General features: G+C 46.3%; 1 protein-coding gene across 2 annotated transcripts in view; it reads left to right on the top strand.

Annotated features, from left to right (window-relative positions):
- The first annotated feature begins 1810 nt into the window (after positions 1-1810).
- Positions 1811-21627, top strand: part of PDE9A (phosphodiesterase 9A) — a 50701-nt gene continuing 30884 nt past the window's right edge. The window contains exons 1-4 of one of the 2 annotated variants that reach the window (XM_061359215.1): positions 1811-2266; positions 14378-14448; positions 16230-16307; positions 17247-17290. In XM_061359215.1, coding sequence (XP_061215199.1) covers positions 2198-2266; positions 14378-14448; positions 16230-16307; positions 17247-17290 — 262 coding nt within the window. In that variant the 5' untranslated portion in view covers positions 1811-2197. The remainder of the gene's footprint in view (positions 2267-14377; positions 14449-16229; positions 16308-17246; positions 17291-21627) is intronic. The other variant, XM_061359213.1, reaches the window with a different exon arrangement.

The raw sequence follows: 21627 nt of genomic DNA on the forward strand, positions 1-21627 counted from the left end.
AAACACAGTCAAAAGCACAGGGACAATAGGTATGACAAGGACAATGGAAAGGCAGCAACAGGATCATCATCTGGATGATGTTTTGCAGCCTGTCTTTGCTGGCTGGAGAAGCCAGTCAGTTTTTAGATTAGAAATCAAAAGGTGGGTGCTCACTGCCATGAGATTCTGATTGTCAACGATGTGCGTCAAATCCTGCAATGCACCAGTGACCTTGTCAGCCCCCTCTTGGACCAAATGCCCCATGTGCATCTCCCAGTGTGAGTGCTCTTGCTGCCTCCTTCTAAATGGATGCATTTTTGTTGTCATGGCCATCTTCCTCAGCTATTTGCTGTGCTTGTCAAGGTCAATCAACTCACTCAGGAGTGAGCCATTGTACAACAGGGTTAAGGCAATGCTGAGCAGAGCAGGGTATGAAATGATTGGTCACAGCAGTCCTGACCAATGTACAGAAGCAGTGGAGTTGATGTGGGAGGGCTGTTGCAGTGGAAAAGGCTCTGCCCACCTCGTAATAGTCAAAGGGATAGCATATGGAATAGCCTAAGGAATTAGCCTTCAGGATAGCCTATGGAGTAGCCTCCAGGACAGCATACAGGATAGACGGCATCCTTGAGGATAGCTCACAAGATAGCTCACTGAATAGCCCTACAGTGGCAATGGCTCTCTCCTGGAAGACTTCAAGTGGTTGCTTCAAGCTGGCAGAGGAAGGATGTGAAGCAAAGGCTTGCACCTCCCGGTAGTCACCTTGCTGCTGGCTCTGAGGGCAGTAGGAGTACTGCCAGCTTTGGTCTGAAAGGCCAGCCTGGCTCTGGCTCCTGGACTGGCTCCAGGACCCTCTCAGCCCTGCTGGCTGTTATGAATCCCCTTCACAGGACGAATGAGCCTTGCCTGTGTGTTGCAGCGGAGAGCCAAGGCTGTACACCATACAGTAGCCTGCAGGGCCATGTTGGCCTCCTCTGTGGGTCAGTTGTGTCTCACTCAAGCTGCAGCAAAGCCTTGGGGTGAGAAGGGAAGGCAGCGGCAGCCCCACTCCCACCAGCCCAACTCTCCCAGACCGCAGCACAAGAAAGGCTGGGGACTGCTCCAGCAGAAGCCTCAGAAAACCCCAAGAACTAAGCCTCACAGGACGAGCTGTGCATGCTTGCAGCACACCAGACAGCCTCTCCCCTGCGAGGGTGGAGGAGCCTCTGCCTCCAAAGCTCTCTCCCTTCCGTGACAGAGTGCCGCCCGCCACTGCCACTGCCTCAGCTCCCCACAGGCGCAGGCACTGCAGCACAGCACAGACACGCAGCAGATGGCATTTGGCATCTGCTCAGAGAATCGACCGTCGGCTGCTTTGCTCCCTCCTGGTTTTTGGCTGTGCCTTCCCGTGAGAGATGCCTTTGCCAGGATACTTCATGTTCCCTTAGATTACAAATTTCTTCTCTCCGGGGGTGGTATGAATGGTGTTGGGCAAGAGCATGGGCTTTACACTTTCTTCGTGATTCTGGGGCTTACAGGGGGAAAAAAAGCTGCTGCTTTTTCTTTCCATCCTTGTAATGATGACAGGAGCAATGTGGAAATAAAGCTGCTGAGTTTGGGTTGAGATAGTCCATGCCCTGGCTGCAGAGGGTGACTGAAAGGACACTTCCAGCTCAGGGCACAGCTGGGAGCCTGTCTCACTGCTTGCAGGGTCGGAGCAGCTCACCAGAAGGGTCAGCGCTAATTAATAATTGCAGCCCTATTTCAGCATAAAACCGAATGAGGTCTCTCACCACCCTGGTGAAGGTTTTCCCTCCCCCATCCCACCCAGGAGATAAGTGCCAGTTGGTTTTGTGTGTAACAGGAGCTGGTCAGCCCCAGGGTCAGAGCTACCATGGGGATGCCCAGCAGCTCTCAGCCCTGAAGCCAAGAGGGGTTGTTGCTATGGGAATCAAGAGGGTACTTGCAGACAGCAGCTGGAGCCCGTGTCTTTCCCTGTTCAAGGCAGCTGGATTTGGAGAGAAGCAAAACTAAAAGGAGGTGACAGAGAGAGACAGAGGCACAGCAAAATTCATGCATGTTAGAGGAGGGACCTTCCCAGAATGAGAGTACAGTGGGATACAGAAGAGCAGGGACACCAAACTGTCAGGCAGCGGTGGCTCAGCTTGGTAGGATAAACCTAATTTTCTCCTCTGTTTGTTGCTGGAAAAAAGTCCAGTGAAAACCCAGCTGTAGCAAGATGGGATCTGCCTCCTCAACTTACCGGTCCAAGTGTATTTATTTGGATATTGATGGAAGAATTCAAAAGGTACTTTTGCTGTTTTTCACAAAGTAGCGTCTCCGGACGCAGCAGCGGCTGCGGGCTGTGTGTGCGGCACGACCTATTTCTGTAACGCGAGTTAGAGCCGTGCTCGCCTTCAGCGCCGTCCACACGGCATTCAGTGGGCTTCAGATCTCTTTTTAAGGGGAAGCGGGGGGGGGGGGGGGGGGAATCTTGAGCGGCGGCCGCTTTGTACACAGATGTTTATTTAAAGGGGAAGGGGAGGCTGGCAGGCAGCAGGGGAGGGCTGGGCACTGCCAGCGCTCACTGGAGGTCCGCGGTTCAGCAGCCGTGCAGGAGCGTTGTGATGCGTTTACAAAGTTTTTTGCCTGTGGAGAGGTTTTCACCCCAGCAGTGGGAGCGTGGAGCACAGAGTGCGCCGAGTTATGTGGAGGTTGCTGTGGGGGGGCTTGAGCAACGGGCATTTTAGTGTTTTCCTACCATCAAGCTGGGCGGCAGGCGGGTGCCCGCTGCTGTGCGATGGGGTCGCCGCTGCCTTTGCACCTTGGCTCATAAATGGTGATAAACCTTCATTAATTAAAACTTTCATTTCCATTAGCCTGCCCTGTTTGCTTAACCACGGTTCACAGCACAGGGAAAACTGCGGAGAGAAATGTATTCTGGCTAAGAGGGAGAGCTCGCACGCTGTCGAGCTGACAGCACACTGCTTTTAAACAGAAACAATGCCGCTCCGTTTTTGCAAGTCTCTTCTTTCTTCTTTTTGACAGCGATGCTTGGCCACAAACCAAGTGCCTTTTTTGTAATAGAAGGCCGCTTGTGAGGCTCAAGAGAAAGTAAACTCTCCGAGTTTCAGAATTCAAATATCTCTCTCTCATCTTCCTGCTCTAAATTTCTTTTCACCCAGCCTCGCCTTTTGTTTCTCCTTTAAAAAGAAACAGCAAAAATACCCTTTCCCTTCCCTCTCCTTTGCTACGAGAGTGACAGCAGAAATGAGGTAAATGGAGAGCTAGTACTCACAGTCCCGTCCCACCGTGCACACCTCCGTTGCCTATGGTGCCTTGGAGACCCACCGCTACTGCCAAAGTCGTGTCCTCAGGAACAAGACCTTGGAGAATCCAGATATGCACCAGTTCCCCAGAGCAGGCTGCTCCTCTTCATCCATCTTGGGGCTTAGACATGACAGTGATCCCTCTGCTGCTGCGGGCTCCTCTGTACCAGTGGGCAGGAGCGTGCTGGCTCTGCTGAGCTAAAGGCACTGCTTCTCTATTGCTGGGGCTTAATGAGTTGGTTGCCTGACGGTCCCCCACAGAAAGGCTTGTACGGAGCTCCCTGGCATCTTTACAGTTCAGTATGAAAATGTTTCAGCATTTTGAAAGGGTGGTGAGTGTTTCCATAGATGTTGGTAAAGCACGTTGTCATCTATGCTGGCTTAAAAAAGCCCAGAAAAGCATTTCTCAGAACCACTCTCTGGTGAGTGCTTTTGACACTAGAAACACAGAAGAGGCACAATCGCATGAGCAAGCAAAGGCAAACTCAGGCGGTATTAGGGGTATTTTGCTCGATGAATGTTATCTGTTTCTTTTGTCAGATGTGAAATTCCATCTGTGCAATGTTTGGAAGGATTCTTGCAGTAAAAATGCTGTGTAAATGGGGTTCACCCAGGGGTAAACAGGGCATATCTCAGATTCTCGTGCCTCCTCAGTAACAACATCATTAGAAAGAAATAAAAACAAAAATCCAACCTTAATCTTCCGAGGAATGCAGTATTGGAGCCTTCTTAGAGGGAACTCATTAAATCAATGCTAAGCTACTCATCAACCCAGTAATGAGGCATGAGCTTCATTATAACAGCACTTGTTGGGTTTGAAAGGGCTCAGGTCCAGCTTGCAATTGTCTTGCTGAATATCTCAGAGTTGTACAGTAGAACTGGGCATCCTATAGTGCTACCTGTGATGGCAATTATGCACAGGAAATTTTGTGTTTCCATGGCCTCATCGCAATTTCTCCTGGTGTAGCCTCAGGGCGTGCTACTGACTTCAGGTGAAGTTGTTTTACCTCGACACTGGGGTAAACAAAGGGGCAAACCAGAGAGCCTCATGGTACCTCCCCTGGGAACCTGAGCTTTGCAGATGAGCACTTGAAAGTGCTCTGCAAAAGGAGTGATGAATTAAGCTAAGTAGGTTTGTGTGCTGGCAGGTCCAGAGGGGCGATCATTGAAGGAGAGTTTGTTGGGTTGGAACCCCTTCTCAGAAGTCATTGAAATGAAGGAGGCACCATCAGCAGGGGTTGAACACTGGACTGTGCAAAGGGCAGCATGTCCCAGAGGAAGGGCTGAGGTCCATACCTTCAAGGCCAGTGCCATGAACACCCAAGAGTCCAGCAGCTTCCTGCCAGCATCCTCCTGTGTGAGGGTGGTTGGAAGCTGGGAGCAGAGGGGAACCCAGCCCAGCAGTGTTGGACATCACTCTATTATTACACTGGAAAAGCCTTGCCTCACCTCCATAACTTCCTTGGCTCCCACCCTTTCCCCTCATCCCATCCTGCCTTTGCCCAAAGAGGGTCCCAGTCATTTGTTACAGTTTGATAAACTGACTTTTCAGAGGCATAGACAGGCAGAAACTGGTCTTCACCAAAGCTGGCAGCAGGGACAGGCTCTGCTCCAGTGGGCAGGTGGCTGAGCATCTACTCATGCTCAGGGACAGGCAGCAAGGGCTTTGGGATAGAGATGAGATGACCAAGCCCAGCAAACACTAACCATGGTACCACCACAGGCATCTGAGCTCAGGATCTCCCAAGGGGTGGCTTTTGTGTCCACCAAGGGAGGGATTTGGGCTGCTGGTACCTGTGTCCCAGCCAAAGGGCAGGGAACGGGGATCTCCTGTGGGGAGGTCACCTGCAGAACTGGTGAAGGTAGAGGCAAATGTAAAGTAGTAGATGGAGGGAGCAGCCTTGCTGAGGCTGCAGGAGAGGGAAGATCAAAGGTTTCATGGTGCTACAGCTGTATGCCAAACCGGGGCTCTGCGCAAACCGGCTTCAAAGAGGCCACTTGTTTCAGAGCTGATTGAGAAATGAAATTACAACACAATGTGCTTCCTATCCAGTGCCTATGTAAAGAGGATGCACACCTGGGGGAAACACGTGGCCGTGTTTCGCATAGGATACCGTGATCTTGCAGTACCACTGAGGACAACGATTTCTCCTTGTTCCTGGAATGCCACTAGATGGGGTCAAGCACCCAAACCCCCAGCCTGACAGCAAAGAAGTGAGGTTTGCTCTGGCAAACTTAAGCCGGATCTGGAGTCTTTATTTTCCTTCATGATGTTATTAACCCTTTGGCTGTGTTTTTAAGAAAAATCCCTATTGAGTATGTTTCGAATTAAAAATCCACCAGCAAGAAAATATTCTCCAGCTCATGCCCAGCTTTTTTTCCATGAGGAAACTACTGGCAAACGTTTTTGTTTGACCTTTGAGATTTAAACGGTAGCAAAACTGAACCAGCCAGTGGCCTTATTCCCTGATGGGTGGCTTCATGGCTCTCATTTTCAAATGTCACAGGGTAGTGGCTTTGCTGACAGAGTTATAAGGAGTTTCTCTGAGAAGAATGTTTAATTTGAGAGGATTTCTGCTTCCAGTGTCTTAATCAACATCATATTTGTAACAGGGATGGAAAGTCAGAGGGGCACAGAGCCTGAACTAACTGGAAAAAAGAAAAGGACCACTGCCTTTGTCAAGGATTCTATGAGATCACCCAGGGTGGTATTTGCTTCCTCTTCAGAAAGCAAGTGAAGATTTTTGGAGTCATTTTGCTGCTTTTCTGAGTCATTCGGGATGCCAAACAGAGAAATTACTTTATTTTCCCTCAAGGAAATGTATTGAGTTCAACATTTCCGAGTGTCTGCTGTACTGACCTGTGGAGTAGGACACTGTCTCTTCCACAACCATTGTTCCTCTTGGTCTGAGGTCCACAATGAACAGAGCAGCGCCAAGACTGGGTTTTGCTGCTGTGGTTATTGCGCTGAAATGTCAGTGCACAGGAATCATTCCTGTCATGTGAGCTTTCCTTTTTAATTAGAACAGCAACTGTGGTGTAAATGCTCAGGCTGTAGCAAACCCAACAGATTTTTCCGAAGCACGCTGTGCTATTTTTAACACGCCAAACTGGATTCAGGGTGAAAACAAAACACAGCAAAAAAATAATGGCGTGGCCATCAGTTCAAGGCATGAATGTATTTTTGGGTGCCGGTGACTGTCTCAGTGCAGCAGGGCAAGCATGCTCTGCAGTGCCCGTACACCTCATTCCCTGTCTGTTTGGACTGGGGATTTAGAGCTACACGTTTCCAGCCGCCAACCATCAGAATGGTGCACAGCAGGGACACGGACACCTCCAGGGGCCGCTCTTCCTGGCTGGTGTTCCCAGGTTCTTCCTATGCATGGACAAGCCAATGAGGCGTAAGCACAATGAAGCATAAGTATGTTTTTGTGGGATCAAGGCCATTTTCTTAGTGGTGGCAGATGTCTGTGAGTGAGGGAGTGTGCAATGTAGCACAGCCTAAGTCTGGCCAGTGATTTTGGCTAACCTTGCCTCTCCAATTTCAGCTGGCCCCAGTGAATTCAAGGCTGCTGCTAGATGTTCTTGTTTTAAAGCAGCATGAAATGAACAGCAGGTTCCTGAAACTCCATTACATTACAGCACATAAACACTTTAAAAAGTAAAAATGGCTTAAACCCATGCTTTTAAAAAAGTGAAAGAAAATGTCAGACTTGAGGCCTCTCTCTCCCTTACTCCCCCTTATCTTTCCTCTCCAGCAAGGGATCCTCAGGACATACAGGGAGCCAAACCATAATCCCAGAACATCTCCGTAATTCCAGCATAGCTCTATAGTTATTCTGTACTCATCACCCAGAAAGTCCTGTTTATTGCCATTTATCTTTCTGAAGTCACACACAGTCTATTATAGTTATTACAGTGAAGGTTCACGTTACCCAGGACAATGTGTGAGTTTAACACTCTTGTACTAGCATTACCTATGCATTCAGACAAGCCAACTGTAACAATTTATGCTACTCATATGCATCCCTTCTGATTTAGTACAGATGAGACAAAACCATTTTGTTTCTGGCACCTTTCTAGTGAACTACAGTTGTAAATCCACCTTTCCCTGGCCTCTCACCATACCTGCTTTTTTTTACTCTGTTAACTAACATTATGCTTCTAACAGTCCTATATTATCAATCATGTTGTGATTAATTGTGTGGGTAGCTCTGAAACAAGCAGCCTAGCTTCACTTACATTTAGTTAGGACATTTGGTGCAAAAGCGTCCATATTATCCAGGTTATGGAATATTTCAAGGTTAATGCACTAATGTGCTAGGGGTTAATTGCACTTAGTACTCCATTAACAACAATGAAAAGCCACAGAATAGACATTTGTATCATTTGTCAAAGACTGAGGTGCTTTTATATCTGCTGCAGAAAAAAAGAAACTTGCAGCTCAGACTCTCCGAGTTCTTACTGGTTCCTATTTGTATTCCGCCATTAACCATTACTACTGAAAGACTGAATATTAGCAATTATGCCCCTCAGTACAGTCAGTAGGTTGCACAAGGCTCTCTTTCATGTAACCTCATTTCTTCTATGAGCCCAAATGACTCTAAAAAGTAATGAGATCTTTCCTTGTTCATAGTGAAAGAGCCGTCCTCTGTCATGCTGTCCCTCTCAATGGATGTGCAAGTGACCCTGGGGGTCACATTTATGACTGTATCATAGACATTTTTCTTTCCTAAAAAAAGAAAAATCTGTTTTCTCATAGCATTCTGTTCAAGTACGTTATAACGATGGGAATTGTGACTTATGCCTCAGGATCCTAATATGTCAGCTCTGTTTGGTGGCTCCTGTTTCTTATTTTACAGTAATGTACACAGTTAGGAAACTAACAGGATTCACCTCACTTAACCGTTAACTGTAGCCATCTGAAAATTAGTGATGACTGTTCCATGCTAGTCGCGCAGGCTCCCCTGTAGACACTGGGGAGGCGGGTGGTATCTCCAGAAGATGATTCATTCCATCTTTAACTGGTTTTCAGAGACATGTGGGCTGATTTGCCCTTTGGAAGTTGTCCTCTTTCTCTGCTGGCAAGAGGGAGTCTAGCAAAGCGACATGCATGAGGTGCCGGATTTCTAGATGGTTAAAGTTATATCAGACAAATCACAGTAGTACATTTCACTTAGGTGTCCTGTTGAAATGAATGTTACCAAGCCACGTCACTGCTCAAAGGTGTGAATCAGCAGGACTGCAGAGCACCAGCTGCTGGAAGTAAAACATCTACTACACTCCTCATCCTATGACAGAAATGGTGTTTGAAGAACTCAGCGGAGCCTTCATTTTTGGTCAGGATTTCGGCTGAGGGGTCTCATGTTTTCTTCCCCATAGATGCATGCGAACACGCACGTTTACTTTCTGTTCTTCTCTTAAAGAAGTTCCTACTTCATCAAACAGATGGCAAATTGCTGTAGTATTTTTAATGCCACCTAATATTTGCAGCTTAGATAAATGGAGTGGTTTTCTGAATATCACCTGTTTATTAGGGCAAGAAATAACAAATAGAGAATTTGGATATAGTTGGTCTCATGTTATGCTTGTATCTGAATTCAAAGAATGAGAAACCTGGAAGATGGTTAGGTATGGGATTTTAGGTAAGGCTTCTGTTGGATACTGGGAACTATGGTAAGTCGTTTACTGCTGTTTTTTGAGGAAGGCCTATTTGCTTACATGTTTAGAAATATTAATTCCTTCCAGTGATACCTGCAGAGTGGTATCTAAAAGTTCTGGATCCTGCTTCATTTTGATATGGACAGCAAAGACCACTGGAGAGACAGGGAAAATCACAGTGAGAAATTTCACATCAGCTTTCTGCCTTAGCAACTCAGAAATCCTCCCTGAAAGCTGCTCTTAAGAAAGCAGCAACAGTTTCCACAGTCCATGCAAGATACGCAGCTGAGTTCTACCAGACTCTTTTCTGACACACTCTTCTCCAACCTCACTAGTGAAAGATTATCATTTTAAATTGTTTAAACTCCACAGTTTCAGCCCTGACTCTGAGCATTGCTCACTGTGCTGAAGGAAAGGTATCACCAGTGCTACAAATCAAATGCAGCAGTCTGAGACCTGAAAAAGGAGGTAGGACTGAAAACTGAGAGAATACTGGCTTTGAAAATAGTTCTGCATTATTTATGTAGGAATTCCACTGGAGTTAAAAAATCTAAAAAACAAACACAAGTTAGATTCTTGGAAGAAAACCCAATTAACAACGTCAGATCAGAACAGGATAACATTTTGGACAGGGTTTGCAGTTTACAGAGAGGATTAGCTGTGCTGAGGATCAAATACAGAACAGAAATAGGATTTGTAAGCTGTGTTTTTACCCTGAAAGCAAAATATAATGTGATTAATTGTAAACTGGTATGTTGCAGAGTATATGCACAATGGTCCCTTAGTAATATCTCCATCACAGTCCTTAATATTGAACTGCTCCTCTGAGTGGGAAACTCAGACAGAGTACCAGGGCTCTTACTCCTTACTCTTTCTGAGAGGGGTTTTAAAGTCCTTGTCCTAGACCAGAGGTGGATACTATGGATTAAGAGACAATGGCCCGTTCTTTCAGAGGAAGATGTTTCAAAAGCTGCAGAACTGTATTCAGGGAAGAAACCAGTCCCACAGAAGGGACCTTAGGGCCGGGAACCAGACATCCCCATCGAGTCATGCTGTCTTCCTTTGCAGCCAATGCATGCATGCTTCATCAAAATATTATTTCCACTCCAAAAAGCCTCAGTTATTATTCATTCTGCTTTCCCCTCCTTTGCTTCACATTACTGTCCAAGGCAGGCAGACAGCATTCTCCACTTGAATTAAATGTCTGTTTCTTGGTCTTGATGGAGACTCATTGAGACAATCAAGATAAGCATTCAGAGAAGATGAGTTTTCCTGCTATTTTTTTCTACACATGGTAGAAGATTTGCTGAAAGTAACAGGACAAAAATATGAAGTAACGTTAACTCTCAAATAGAGGAAAAGTATTGTTTGCAGATGCTGCCTCAATTTTGAGGAATACATTCCTTTCCTTTTGGCACAAACCCAAGAGAAATGCAATTAACAGGGTTTATATGTGGCTGGTTTTCTTCATGGCATTTAGTCATTAATCTGCAAGCTGAAGCAGAGGCCTCTGTTTCTCTTTCCCATGCAGTGTATCACTACTGTGACTCTGTTTACACATCATTTTGGCTCTGTCTTTGCTTTCAGAAATGATGCTGGCAACTCAGTGTCTTTTGTTGACCAGTCTTGCAGGAGGGTCTTGTACCAGCAGGCAATACTAGAGTCCCTTTGTCCACTCTTTCTCGCAGGAGGCGTCAAGAGCTGCATCCCTGGCTTTTTTGGGCTATATTGACTTGAATGACTATGTACTTTTTTGACATGTATTTTAGGGACACAAACCTGTCTGTGTATGATCTTAGCCCATTACCACAGCTGTAGAAACTGCTGTGGTCTCCTGTATTTAGCCTCTGTTGTATTTGGCCTCTGTTATGCTCCATAGCAAGGGCTCAGTCCTATCCTAAGCGATGATATCTTCCAGCGCCAGGCATTAATACAGGGAGTGAGGTGCTATGAGACACGTCACAGCAGTGGATTGCTACCCAGGCATAGGAACAGGGACCTAAGAAAGGTGATGACTGTGGGTCAGTGACATTTGAGACAGGTTTGAAGGCAGATGAAGTCCCTCAGTGCTGATTGTGGGTCTGGATCAGAGCCACAAACAACACCAGAAAACTGTCATCATGGAGACCCAGGCTGAACAACAATGGCTTCGGGACATCTGCCCAAGAAGTACATCTTCACAGGATGGGATAAGACGGTCAGTTATGCAGCTAGTGCCTACAGGGTTCTCCACAGTCAGAGCTGCAGGTCAACCATCTTCCCTGGTCACGGGAGAAACCATGTGTCCCAGATGATGGAAGTATGGCTGCAAGCCAAGCTGTCACTCTACCGCCTTCATGCTGTTAATGTCCCTGCAATGATAATGGACTTTGGGCAAATAGGATTCCTATACTGTGCTGGTCCCATCAATAGTATGCAATACCACCCTCCTGTCTCTCCAAAATACATTCCAATCATACTCCATCAGCACAACTGGCATCAACTCTGTTGGGAGCATAAACCTGCGGCAGGAACAGGAACAATTGCGTATTACTGGGAAATGTGTGAGGCTGGCTCCTTTGTTTCAGAACAGGAGGGAGTTTGTCAGAAAAGCTCAGTAGGCTGAAATAGAAGTAAACTTTAGTAGCACTCTTTTACTATTTTAGTAGCACTCTTTGATTAAAAAAAACCAACCAACCAATCAAAAAATCTCAAAAACCTCAAGCAGCTGAGGACAACCATCCTGAGATGAGTGGTATCAAAGTGCAGTGGGTAATTCATGAATCCACATTTAGCAAACTTAAGTAAAAATGCCAAGCATGGAAAAGTAAAAAGCATGTACAGAGATAGCTCACAATCTAGGATCTACATGTTTTGCTTCCCACACTTTCACTACGACATGGTGTAAAAAAAGCATTGAGATCCATCCTCAATGCACTGAAAGCTCCTGCTGCTTTCTATGAGTCAGGCCAGCTTTCTTACCTTTAATGTTTTTTGATTTTTTATTCTTTTAATCTTTTCCTCTCTTATCTGTCCTGGTCAATAATAATTGATTTCCAGAATAAGAAACCTCAATACCTTAAATAGCGCTCTGGCACATCACAAGCCTTTAACCTCTGTTCAGCCTCAATTAACATCATCTGCTTGGTTACTGCATGTACCAGTCGTTGTACCCTTCAACACCCTGTCAGCCAATTTTAGCAGTTATCACTCCAACGGGATGCTGTAATCTGCTAGATGTGGGGTTTCGGTCCTATCTGAACTCAACTTGCTATGTTTTATTGCTTTGATTGCTGTTGTATTTAATAACCAACAGTCAATCACTGGGCAAAATAGGCTTTTAAAACACACCTGGGCATTCATCCCACTCAGTTCCCTGGTAGCAGTTACTAACTATAGCAGCAATCAAGTGCCTTGATGTTGTATGAAGTAAAGGTATTGCCTGGTATAATCTCATCCAGGTTGGAAAACAGGAGATGGGTGTGCATGCACATATTGGTCACAGTCACTTCTTGAGGTGACCAGTACCATCCTCTTCTCTACCACAAAACCCCTGATGCTTCATGCAAGAGTAAGAGTGTTCCTCACTGCCAGTGAAAATTGAGGTCTGAAGCCTTGCTTCAGCATCGTCTTGAGCATCGGTGCATCACACCCCAGGTACAGTAGTTGTTGGCCAGATGTTGCAGTGCTGTCCCTACTTTGTCACGTCCCAGGCTGTGAGCAGGCATTACCAGCTCCTCACTGGCAGAGCATCCTGCAGGTTCTCCCACTGCTTCCCCATTGACAGCAGCAGAGGTCTGGGTCAGCACCATGCAACACTTCCATGTGAGGGATTTCCCCTGGTGTCTGAAAGGCATCTTAGAAACGACACATGGGAACAGTGTTACTGCAGTGCTATTACAGTTTAGGAATTAAAGCACTCGGAGGCCAAGGCTGCTGGAGTAAGCCTCCAGGCTTAATTAACTCCTGGCACCCACACCTTTCAGAAGAGTCTTAATTGGATGATGACATGTTATTTTTCCAGCATAGTCCTCACCAGTCTGAACTGCTTGATCCAGGGAGGGTGACAGCATTCCCCACTGCCTGCAACCCTGGTGCCCGCAGCCACTCTCTCTTCCTGCCAGCATGAGGCAGGGAAGGGAAAACAAACCATTGGAAGGCCATCCTGGGTGGCACATTCCTCTTTTTCTGGGTCAGCAGCCTCAAGGCTGATCTGTGACCATGCACACTACCCATGCCCACTGCCCATGCCCTTGATGGACAGCAGTAGAAATGTGCCTGAGAATGTGGGATGCTATGGGTGGTTGGGAGGAGGTGGAAAATAGTGTTTCCAGCAAGGCACTCACAGAGAGAGGAGACTTTTGGCCTTGATCTCCCTATGCATCAGACCTCATCTGCGAAATACCACTTTTCTTGCTCCTCCCGAGCTTTGCCATTAGGTCTTCACAAGTCCCTCTGAGCTTCTGCATTCTGAACCCAGAGGGTAGGTGGCTGTTTCTTCTTGGAGTATGCCCCATTAATAACAGCATCCCCCAGACAAATCAGCCCCACCACTTGCTGTTGCCCCTGGCTTCAAAAAGGTGAGCTGGACTTGACTGCAGTGAGGCTTTTACTTTCCACAGTAGAATTAAAGCCTCCACCGTAGTAAATCAAAAGCAGAGGGGCTTTCAGCCCCCCACCCTGGCTGCAGTAAAGCTTCTCAACCAGGAAGCACCATCACTCACGTGTCCTAATGGATGCAGGAGTGTTGCAGAAATCGTGGCAAGGGGTCATGTCATTGAGGGCTGTATCACAATGGGATCATGGGGATGTTGTACTCTTAGACGTGCTGCTATAACTGTCTTCTCTGCATAGGGGCTGCCTGGCATGTGCTGGGCAGGGGGATGTTCTGGGGTAGATGGGTAGATGGTAGATTCAAGGTCCAAGTTCTGACCTAACAGCAGGAATGATACAGCCTTAGAGTCAGCAGGAAATTTGGCACAACCTGGGGGAAAATGGGACAAAACTCTGTCAGTTTAAACCTAGCTTAAGCCGGTATAGCTCAAAAAGCAGTGCCCTTTTGTACCATTCAAGGACCTCCCCAAATCTGGACTGTTTTCTTCCTAAATCTGGGCTCTTACATCCTTAAATTCGCAGTTGTTCTAATCCTGCAGCAATACTGCATTCTGAGGAACCTTTTGCTCTCAGTTCACATATATTACTGCTCTACTTCTGAACAGTGCAATTAGGTCTCCAGAGCTTGCTCGCTTTATCAAAAAAGACACAGGTATTAAACAGGCGTAGAGAAATATTCCAGCTCTCAAGTCAAATCAGATAATTGAAATAGTAGGATAAGCCTTAAAATTAGCCCAATTCATGCCTGAATAGAGATCATTTCTCCCTGGGAACTAACTGTGCTTTCTTTTCTTTGTCTTCATGTTTTTTTCCTCTGCTGCTGTTCGGTTTGGAAGGTGATCTTTAGTAAATACTGCAATTCCAAAGATATTATGGATCTCTTCTGCATTGCAACAGGGTTACCAAGGTAGGTCTCTCTTCATTTGTGACATTCATTTCACTCTTGTTCCTTTACTTCTGGGCACAATTTAAAGGCAGGCCCCAAATGATTAATTTATCTGCTATTCAGGCTTTCCTCTCATTCCAGTCTACTGGAGGAAGAAATTGAGGCAATCCAGAGAGCACCAGCTGGAAAAGTGCATGAAGCCCAGACAAGAACTGAGCCACCTCAGTGCCATCTGCGCCTGGGGAACAAAGCGGAATAGAGTAGAATAGAAGGGATATGAGCTAAAAAAAGTAAAAACAAGTGCAGAATCCCTGCTGCGAGTGCATTTGAGTTATAACCTCTCAGTTACAGCTCAGCACTATATTTTTGCCCATATTGAGTGAAATGCAACCATAATTTTAGAACCTGGTTTTTAGGGGAAAAGTTTGAGCCAATGAGAAGCATTGCCACTAGATGATAAACTTTCTATTTAGATACAGTACAATCTAATCCCAGGTATGGGATAGCCAAGCATGAAGCACCTGGCTAGAATAATTTTATAGAACTTAAATATCACCAAATCCATTGCTCAGGCCAAGTATTTCCTACTTTACACTGTCCTGCAAAGTCCACGCATCTCCTGTAGGGTTTGTTTTTCTTAGCTTCTACCTAGAAAGCAGCATCTAACTTAAATCTCTGTGTTGAGAGAGATCCAGGATCAGGTGTAGGTGTGTGTTGTGGTAGGAGATGCCATTATGGGAGGCATGGTATAGTACCAGCCACTTCTGTACCACCTGTCCAGGGCAGTGGTACAGGGGGAGGGAAGCCCCTTAGTCACATCTAGAAGGAGGCATCTGCTGTCTGCATACAGACTTCGAGCAACACAGTCCAGATGCACAACAGCATGCAATAAGCCACTGTTTTTACCTTTGTACACACAGGTTTACAATACAGAAAAGGCACAGAGTAAAAAAACCCCTTTAATCATGGGTTTATTGCATGGTTCCAGCTCTGGGGATTGAAAGATAAAATTGTCTATATTGACTGAGAATTTGCATAAGCTGCTCGAGAGAATTAATGCCCTTTGCTGTTTATCCTGGCTACTTCCTCCCATTGAATATTAGAGAAGTTAGTAAGTCTCATTTGCCTGTGGTGTCAATTACTTTCACTCCATCACCCAAGAAACTTTGTCCAGCAGTTTTAGTGCTTCATGATCAGGGTGTTCACTGCATATATGGCACTTTGTTTTCATCAGAAGACTTCCAAAGAATTGTGCATGTCAACCAGGCTCCTGGAGCCAAAGTAAACCTCCAAAGTTTACATCTAAGCCTGTGAGATCACACCTAGCATAGTATAAAGAACAAACAGTAAAAAAACCACCCCATATTCAGCAAGACATTTGTTTTATTTGCTTTGGTAAGAGAGTAACTAAATAATTTCAAGACATTCATAGCAGCGGTAGTCATTTGTATAGTGGGAGTCAATACATAGCTGCCAAGTCAATGTATCACAAAGCATAGCTTTTTAACAGAAATTAATAGTTGATGAGTCAACAGAACACATGAGTTAGCAGGGAGCAAAATCTGCTCTGAGATCAATGATGATCTCAACGTTTTGCCAGAAACATCTCTGGCAGTTGAAGTGGGTGAAGCATCAAGCCTACCCTGTCTTGTGCTTTGACCCTTTCTGCAGCAAGCTAGAATGGGTCAGAGACAGTGCCAGGCCAGGAGTGCTGCAGGAGAGAAGATGGCTGTGTGCTGTATGCATAGAATTTCAGGCAGCATTTCCAAATCAAATAAACTCATTTGAAACGTGCTTTACAGGAATACAACAATCTCCCTTTTGACAGCAGACAACTGCATGGTATCCATTGATCCAACAATGCCTGCAAACTCGGAGAGGTAAGCCTTGCTGCAGCTTGCTCCTCAAAGCTCAGGTCAACCCAAGAGAAGGGGTGGTGGCTGCCTGCAGATGACTTTTCTGTGCAGCAGGAGGTGAGCAGCTCCCTGGAGGAGAGAGATGACAGCAAGAGTCGAATGCTGGCTTATAACACTAATGCCTGCTGGTTTTGAAGATTTTTACTTGCTATTAAAGTAGGAGTAATTGTCTGAGGCAAAAATACTGGTTTTAAGTATTTAATGTAGAACATCTGTTCCCATCCCGCCTTGTTTGTTGTCAAAGCATCCAGCTTCTTTGTTCACCCACTCCTTTATTGCTCTGCTAGGACACAACCATGATATTACCTGCAATGTGAATTCACTCTTTGATGAAGTTACGTCTCCTCCATGCGGGCTTTGGCCCTTCCCACCCTCAGATCCCTTTCTGCTTGGCTTCCTGTTGCTTGTTCATCCCAGTACTTTTAATTTCATTCTGACTGTTCACAGCTACTGCTTCTGCTGTTATTTACCTAATTGCATATTTCATCATTACTCACCACTGGCATTACTCTAACTGACACCATGCAGCAGGGCCCGAGCAGTTGGGAGGGAACTACTGCACAGGACAGTGTGTGAACACAGAGCGAAAAGGTGATCCCCACCACCAGAGCGTCCTTCTGACCTAAAGAATTTCCTTACATTCTCAGTTCACAAGCTAACAAGGCTTGCCAACGAGGAGGCATTTTTACCACGTTCACTGTGTGACAATACAGTGCAAGAAAGATCTCTGTCTCTAGTTCAGTACTGAATTGGAAGGTCATGTGCTCATAAGAAGTGCCCATTTCATATTTAAACTGACAGCTTTTAAGAGATCTTAGAATATATTCAGATTCTCTGGGAGTACAGATGTGAAATACAAACTGCTTTCTGGGTGTTGCTAATATCAACCTCTGATTCTTCCAGGTCCCCATACAAAGTGATACCTGTTGCCACTGTGCAGCTCTCAGGTAAAATGACCCTTTTGAACTGCATATACTAAAGCTGAATTTGTGAACATTTGGACATGGGAATTACATGGCTATGATGCAAGGAGGAAAGACGATGGTGTCGTGGTTGTCGCTGCAGCACAGTAAGAAGTGTTTGATCATAATGTTCTGGAGGAGAGCTAAAAAAACATCCCCAGATTTCTACATATTTGAGGGTGAGGTTGGACGGGGGGACTTTCCCAGTGCTTAGCTCCAATCTGACCCAGCACCACTGATGTCCTGGGGGAAGTCTTGCATGGAAGAGTGGGGTTTTTCAGGCAACAGACAATGTTTGAAAGCCTGTCCTGCAATGTTTTGTTAAACTTGTTCATCTTTCAGCAAAGCTATGCTGAGAAACTGAGCACAGCATTTGAACCCCATGGTATTTCCAAATGGCTGATGAGAGAGCATAATGTCTGCTGTAGGCATGGTAGCTCTAAGTGTAATAAATATTTAAATACACCTGACAAGATTAAAGAAGGCCTGGATGAAACAACACATCTGGAGCATGTTGCCCAGCTCACAGCACAGGCAAGAGTGGCACTCCTACCATTTCTCTTTGCTTGCCAGTCTTATGCTCAGGCCAGGAGCTCTCAGATGCTGGAGCACAGCATTTGGTTGTGGCAATTCCTGTAGAGCATCTGGCTCACCATCTCTCTCATCTGTGCATCTGCAACATCTCCTGCCACCCTCTCTTACCTGAGCAAGAGCCCTAACCTATACATTGTAGAGCTATAGGGAGAGGCTGGCCACTGAGGTAGGCTAGGAGACATCAGCTGGGGACACAGTTTGGAGCAGTAAAATTGGAAGACAGGAGAGACAAAAGGCAAGAGGTTAAGATTATTTTGGAAACAGAGAGTACACAGAAGAAAGAGGAGGGAGCCAGAAAGTCTGGGGGCTGGAAAAAGTAGTTTGCAGGAATGGGTAAGGCTCTTGCGATAGCAGCAAGGCAGTTTTGCTGGTGTCACCTCCTCTTCTGGCTCAAGCTAACTGCAGGTCCCACCTCCTCTTCTTACTTAGGCTCTTGTATTACTCAAGAGAAAACACAGTGTCTCACAGCATTGTTTTTTTTCAGATGGGGAGGCACAGGGAACTGAAACCACTCTGAGGCACTCACATCAGCTGCGACAGGAATGTCTGTAGGAGAAGGGCACAGCAAGGCAGTGTAGGAGGATGAGGGGTGGGCAGAGAAGCAACAATGGGGAGCTTGTACATGCAGAGAGCAAAGGCGAATGGAGAGCAAAAACAACAAAGAAGCTCAGGAAACAGGGAAGAACTTTACCACAGTAAGATCTGTTACAAGCCATAAACAGGTCCCATGTCAGTGATTGCCATTGCTGCCAGAAGGAGGTAGTCAAAGCCAAGAGACACAAGTGATTGTGAAGGGAAAAGAAGCTGTCTCCTAAACTATTTCCCTGTTATAACAAAGTCTGTTGGAACAGCATCACTCTTCTGGTCCAGGAGTACGTTATTTGCTTTACAAGATCAGAAAAGATGAAGTCTAACTGGAGCATATCTCTCTCTGTACCATCTGGCATGGGTAACCAATAGCCATTTGCCCCAACACAGAGAAAGACCAGTGAACAGTGCTGGCGAGGCCCTGCTGTGGAATGCCACTGTGTTATACCAGCTGGGAAGCTGACTGAAGGCCTTTCAAGAATACCTACCTTTTCCCCCCTGACATGAAGCTAACCGTATATTTTTGTAAGCCCGTGTATGACTTTTCGCACTCTCCCAGGGCCCTCATTTTTCACTCCAGCTGACAGCGCATGGCTCTGCTTTGTGCAGAGCGCAGCTCACTGAGTCAGCAAGGTCTCTCTTTCCTGCCTGCATTTTATAAAATGAGGATTTCCAAAGGTCTAAGCTAAAAAGGGCAAGAAAAATTCTGGTGGTAGGCTGCCAAAGCATAAGACAGACGCTGCTATGGAAAGAGGGGGAAGGTTGAACTGACTGTGATGGAACTAATGTTCCTTGGTATCTGTTTCTCTTTCACAAGGGTTGTCATTAATCTTAAGCATTCCTGACGTTTTGCTGAGAGTGGGAAGAATAAACAGAGTAGGAAATTGTTCCTATTCATTAAAAGAAAAAAGCCCAGCTCTGTTCCAGTCTTCCCTTCTTAAACAACTCTGCCTGCGTGACTCTGCTTCTCAAAGCAACTCGTCCAAGTACATGCCAAATATGGGGTCACCCCAATTTTCACAGCGGTGGGAGGTAATGCACCTCTTTTCAGCAGTCTCTCAGGCAGCTGGAAAAGAATGACGCATGCTTCAGCGGAATAAAGACTGTAAAAAGTGGGACTGGAAAATATGATCCTTTGGGAGGAAAATACAAGCAGTGGCTCTTATCCAGCAGAGGAGATATCCACCAGAGTCCTGCTAAGAAACTGCTCTTCATTCCCTGGCCATAGTCATGGGAGAGGGTTGGAATGAAAATACTTATTATCCCACCGAGCATCCATTGGATGCAGCATCCATTGCCATATCACCACGGGGTCAGCTGTCTGCAAGGCAAAGGCAGGGGCTGAGCTGGCTGGCTTTGGGCCTGTGGGGCCATTACATCATGTGCTCTCCTTCCTACCATGGCCTCAGACCAGAAGGCACGTGGTTATCTGAGCGGAGCACCAAACACCCAATGACAAACCTTTCCCTCTCTCTGGAACATTTAAAATCCAAAGCTTATCGAAAGGGCATCTTCTCCTTCCTAGAAAGGCTCTGGTCTGTGTCCTTGTGGATGAACAGGCTTAAAACTCACAAACCGATGGCTGTGTGGGGCTGCAATTAGTAGGGTTCAAGCACTCTGAACTGCTGATGTTGCTGGAGATGCCAGCTAAATGAACAAATCCTACTAGGAGCACACTCCTGAGAGGTCAAAATGAAGTCTGTTACATTTCTAAGAGCAGAGAAAGGAGCTGTTGTGAAGCTCAGGATAGCCTGATCCGCTGCAATCCTAAACACAGGGGAAACATTCACAGGGGCTTTCCTACTGCTCCAAAGTCAGGGCAGCAAAGCACACAGGTGGCTGAACTAGCCCTTAAATATCTCACCAGAGGTGTGACATGAAAAAGCACACGATGTGCTGAGATTATTCGCAATTCTGTCTGCATCTGTCTCCAGCTTGTTCTCTGGGTCCTTCAACACAAGCATCCTCTCACCCCCGGGGGGAAATGGCCGAGGAAACCCAAAGAGAACAATGCCTGGTCAGGATGGAAGTCAGCAAGTGGAGAGAGTTCACCACCTGCCACTGCTTGCTTAGCAGCCTCCGTGCCAGGGAACCCCGCCAGCATTTGCTGGGAGACACTTGGCCATGCTGGAGCTGTAGGCACCATCTTTGCCTCCCACTTTCCTTGCCATTCAGTTATTTGCTTTTTCAGCTAATAAGATATCTAGCACTTGCGCTGAGAAAAGCCCAGGATCTCTCCCAAGGGATATTGGCTTATGATGGGACACCTAGCTCCAGCAAGACCCTTGTAACGGCCTGCTAGAAGGTCCATGTCTGAATTGTCTTGCCCTGCCTTTCCTACCACTGAGCCCATCAGTGACTGAACCAGAGATCTGCATGCAGGGTCTGCTTTTTCTCCCAAAGGATTAAAGACACAATATCTTGTGCAAATTGCTATTGGTAAAGTGACAGAAGCTCATCACTGTGCCTAAATCTTCTTATTCTGGGATCTCTCTCTTCTCCTTTTTTAAGCATATTCACGCTTGCAGTTTAGGCAAGAATTAAGAGGCATAGACTGTGAGAGAAAAATACCCCTCCTACCCGCTGCTCCTTACATGCACCCCACATGGATGCGTGCATCATGACGGGGCCAAGTGCTTCAGGGTTACTCACCTGGACAGGGACTTGCATGAGAGCCCAGTTTAGCTTGAGCTGTCAAGCAAATTTGGTACTTGATATGACGTGCTTCATAGATGCTGGCTTGAGCTTGAATCATGCCCCTTCCCGAGACTTTTGTACACCTGGGTGTTCTTTAAATCCCCTGACTGTCCACATCCAAACAAACCACAGAGAATTAAATACAGGCAGGGGCCATAGGAACAAGCACACATGAAAAAGAGACCATGTGTCAGGAATTCTCCAGTCTGGCAGGGAAAGGCAGACAGTAATGTCCTCCCAACCTTGCTTGGCCACAGCAGAAAAGATGGGGGGAAACCAGCCCATCTTCACAACCCCACGCACTCCCTGCTGCACCCCATCGAGGCTGGCAGGATGGCAGGGAGAGCTAGGAAAGGTGGGAGGATGGAGGTGGTTCCCTGGCTGTGATCCCAGCAGATAAGACAGGAGAGAAAGTCACTGCCGAGCAGGGTGCATGCCAGTGG

This window comes from Neopsephotus bourkii, unplaced genomic scaffold (genome assembly GCF_033783945.1).
Source record: "Neopsephotus bourkii isolate Nb327-2 ecotype Australia unplaced genomic scaffold, CSIRO-AGI_Nbou_v1 NB_962, whole genome shotgun sequence".
In the NCBI taxonomy this organism is placed as follows: Eukaryota; Metazoa; Chordata; class Aves; order Psittaciformes; family Psittacidae; genus Neopsephotus; species Neopsephotus bourkii.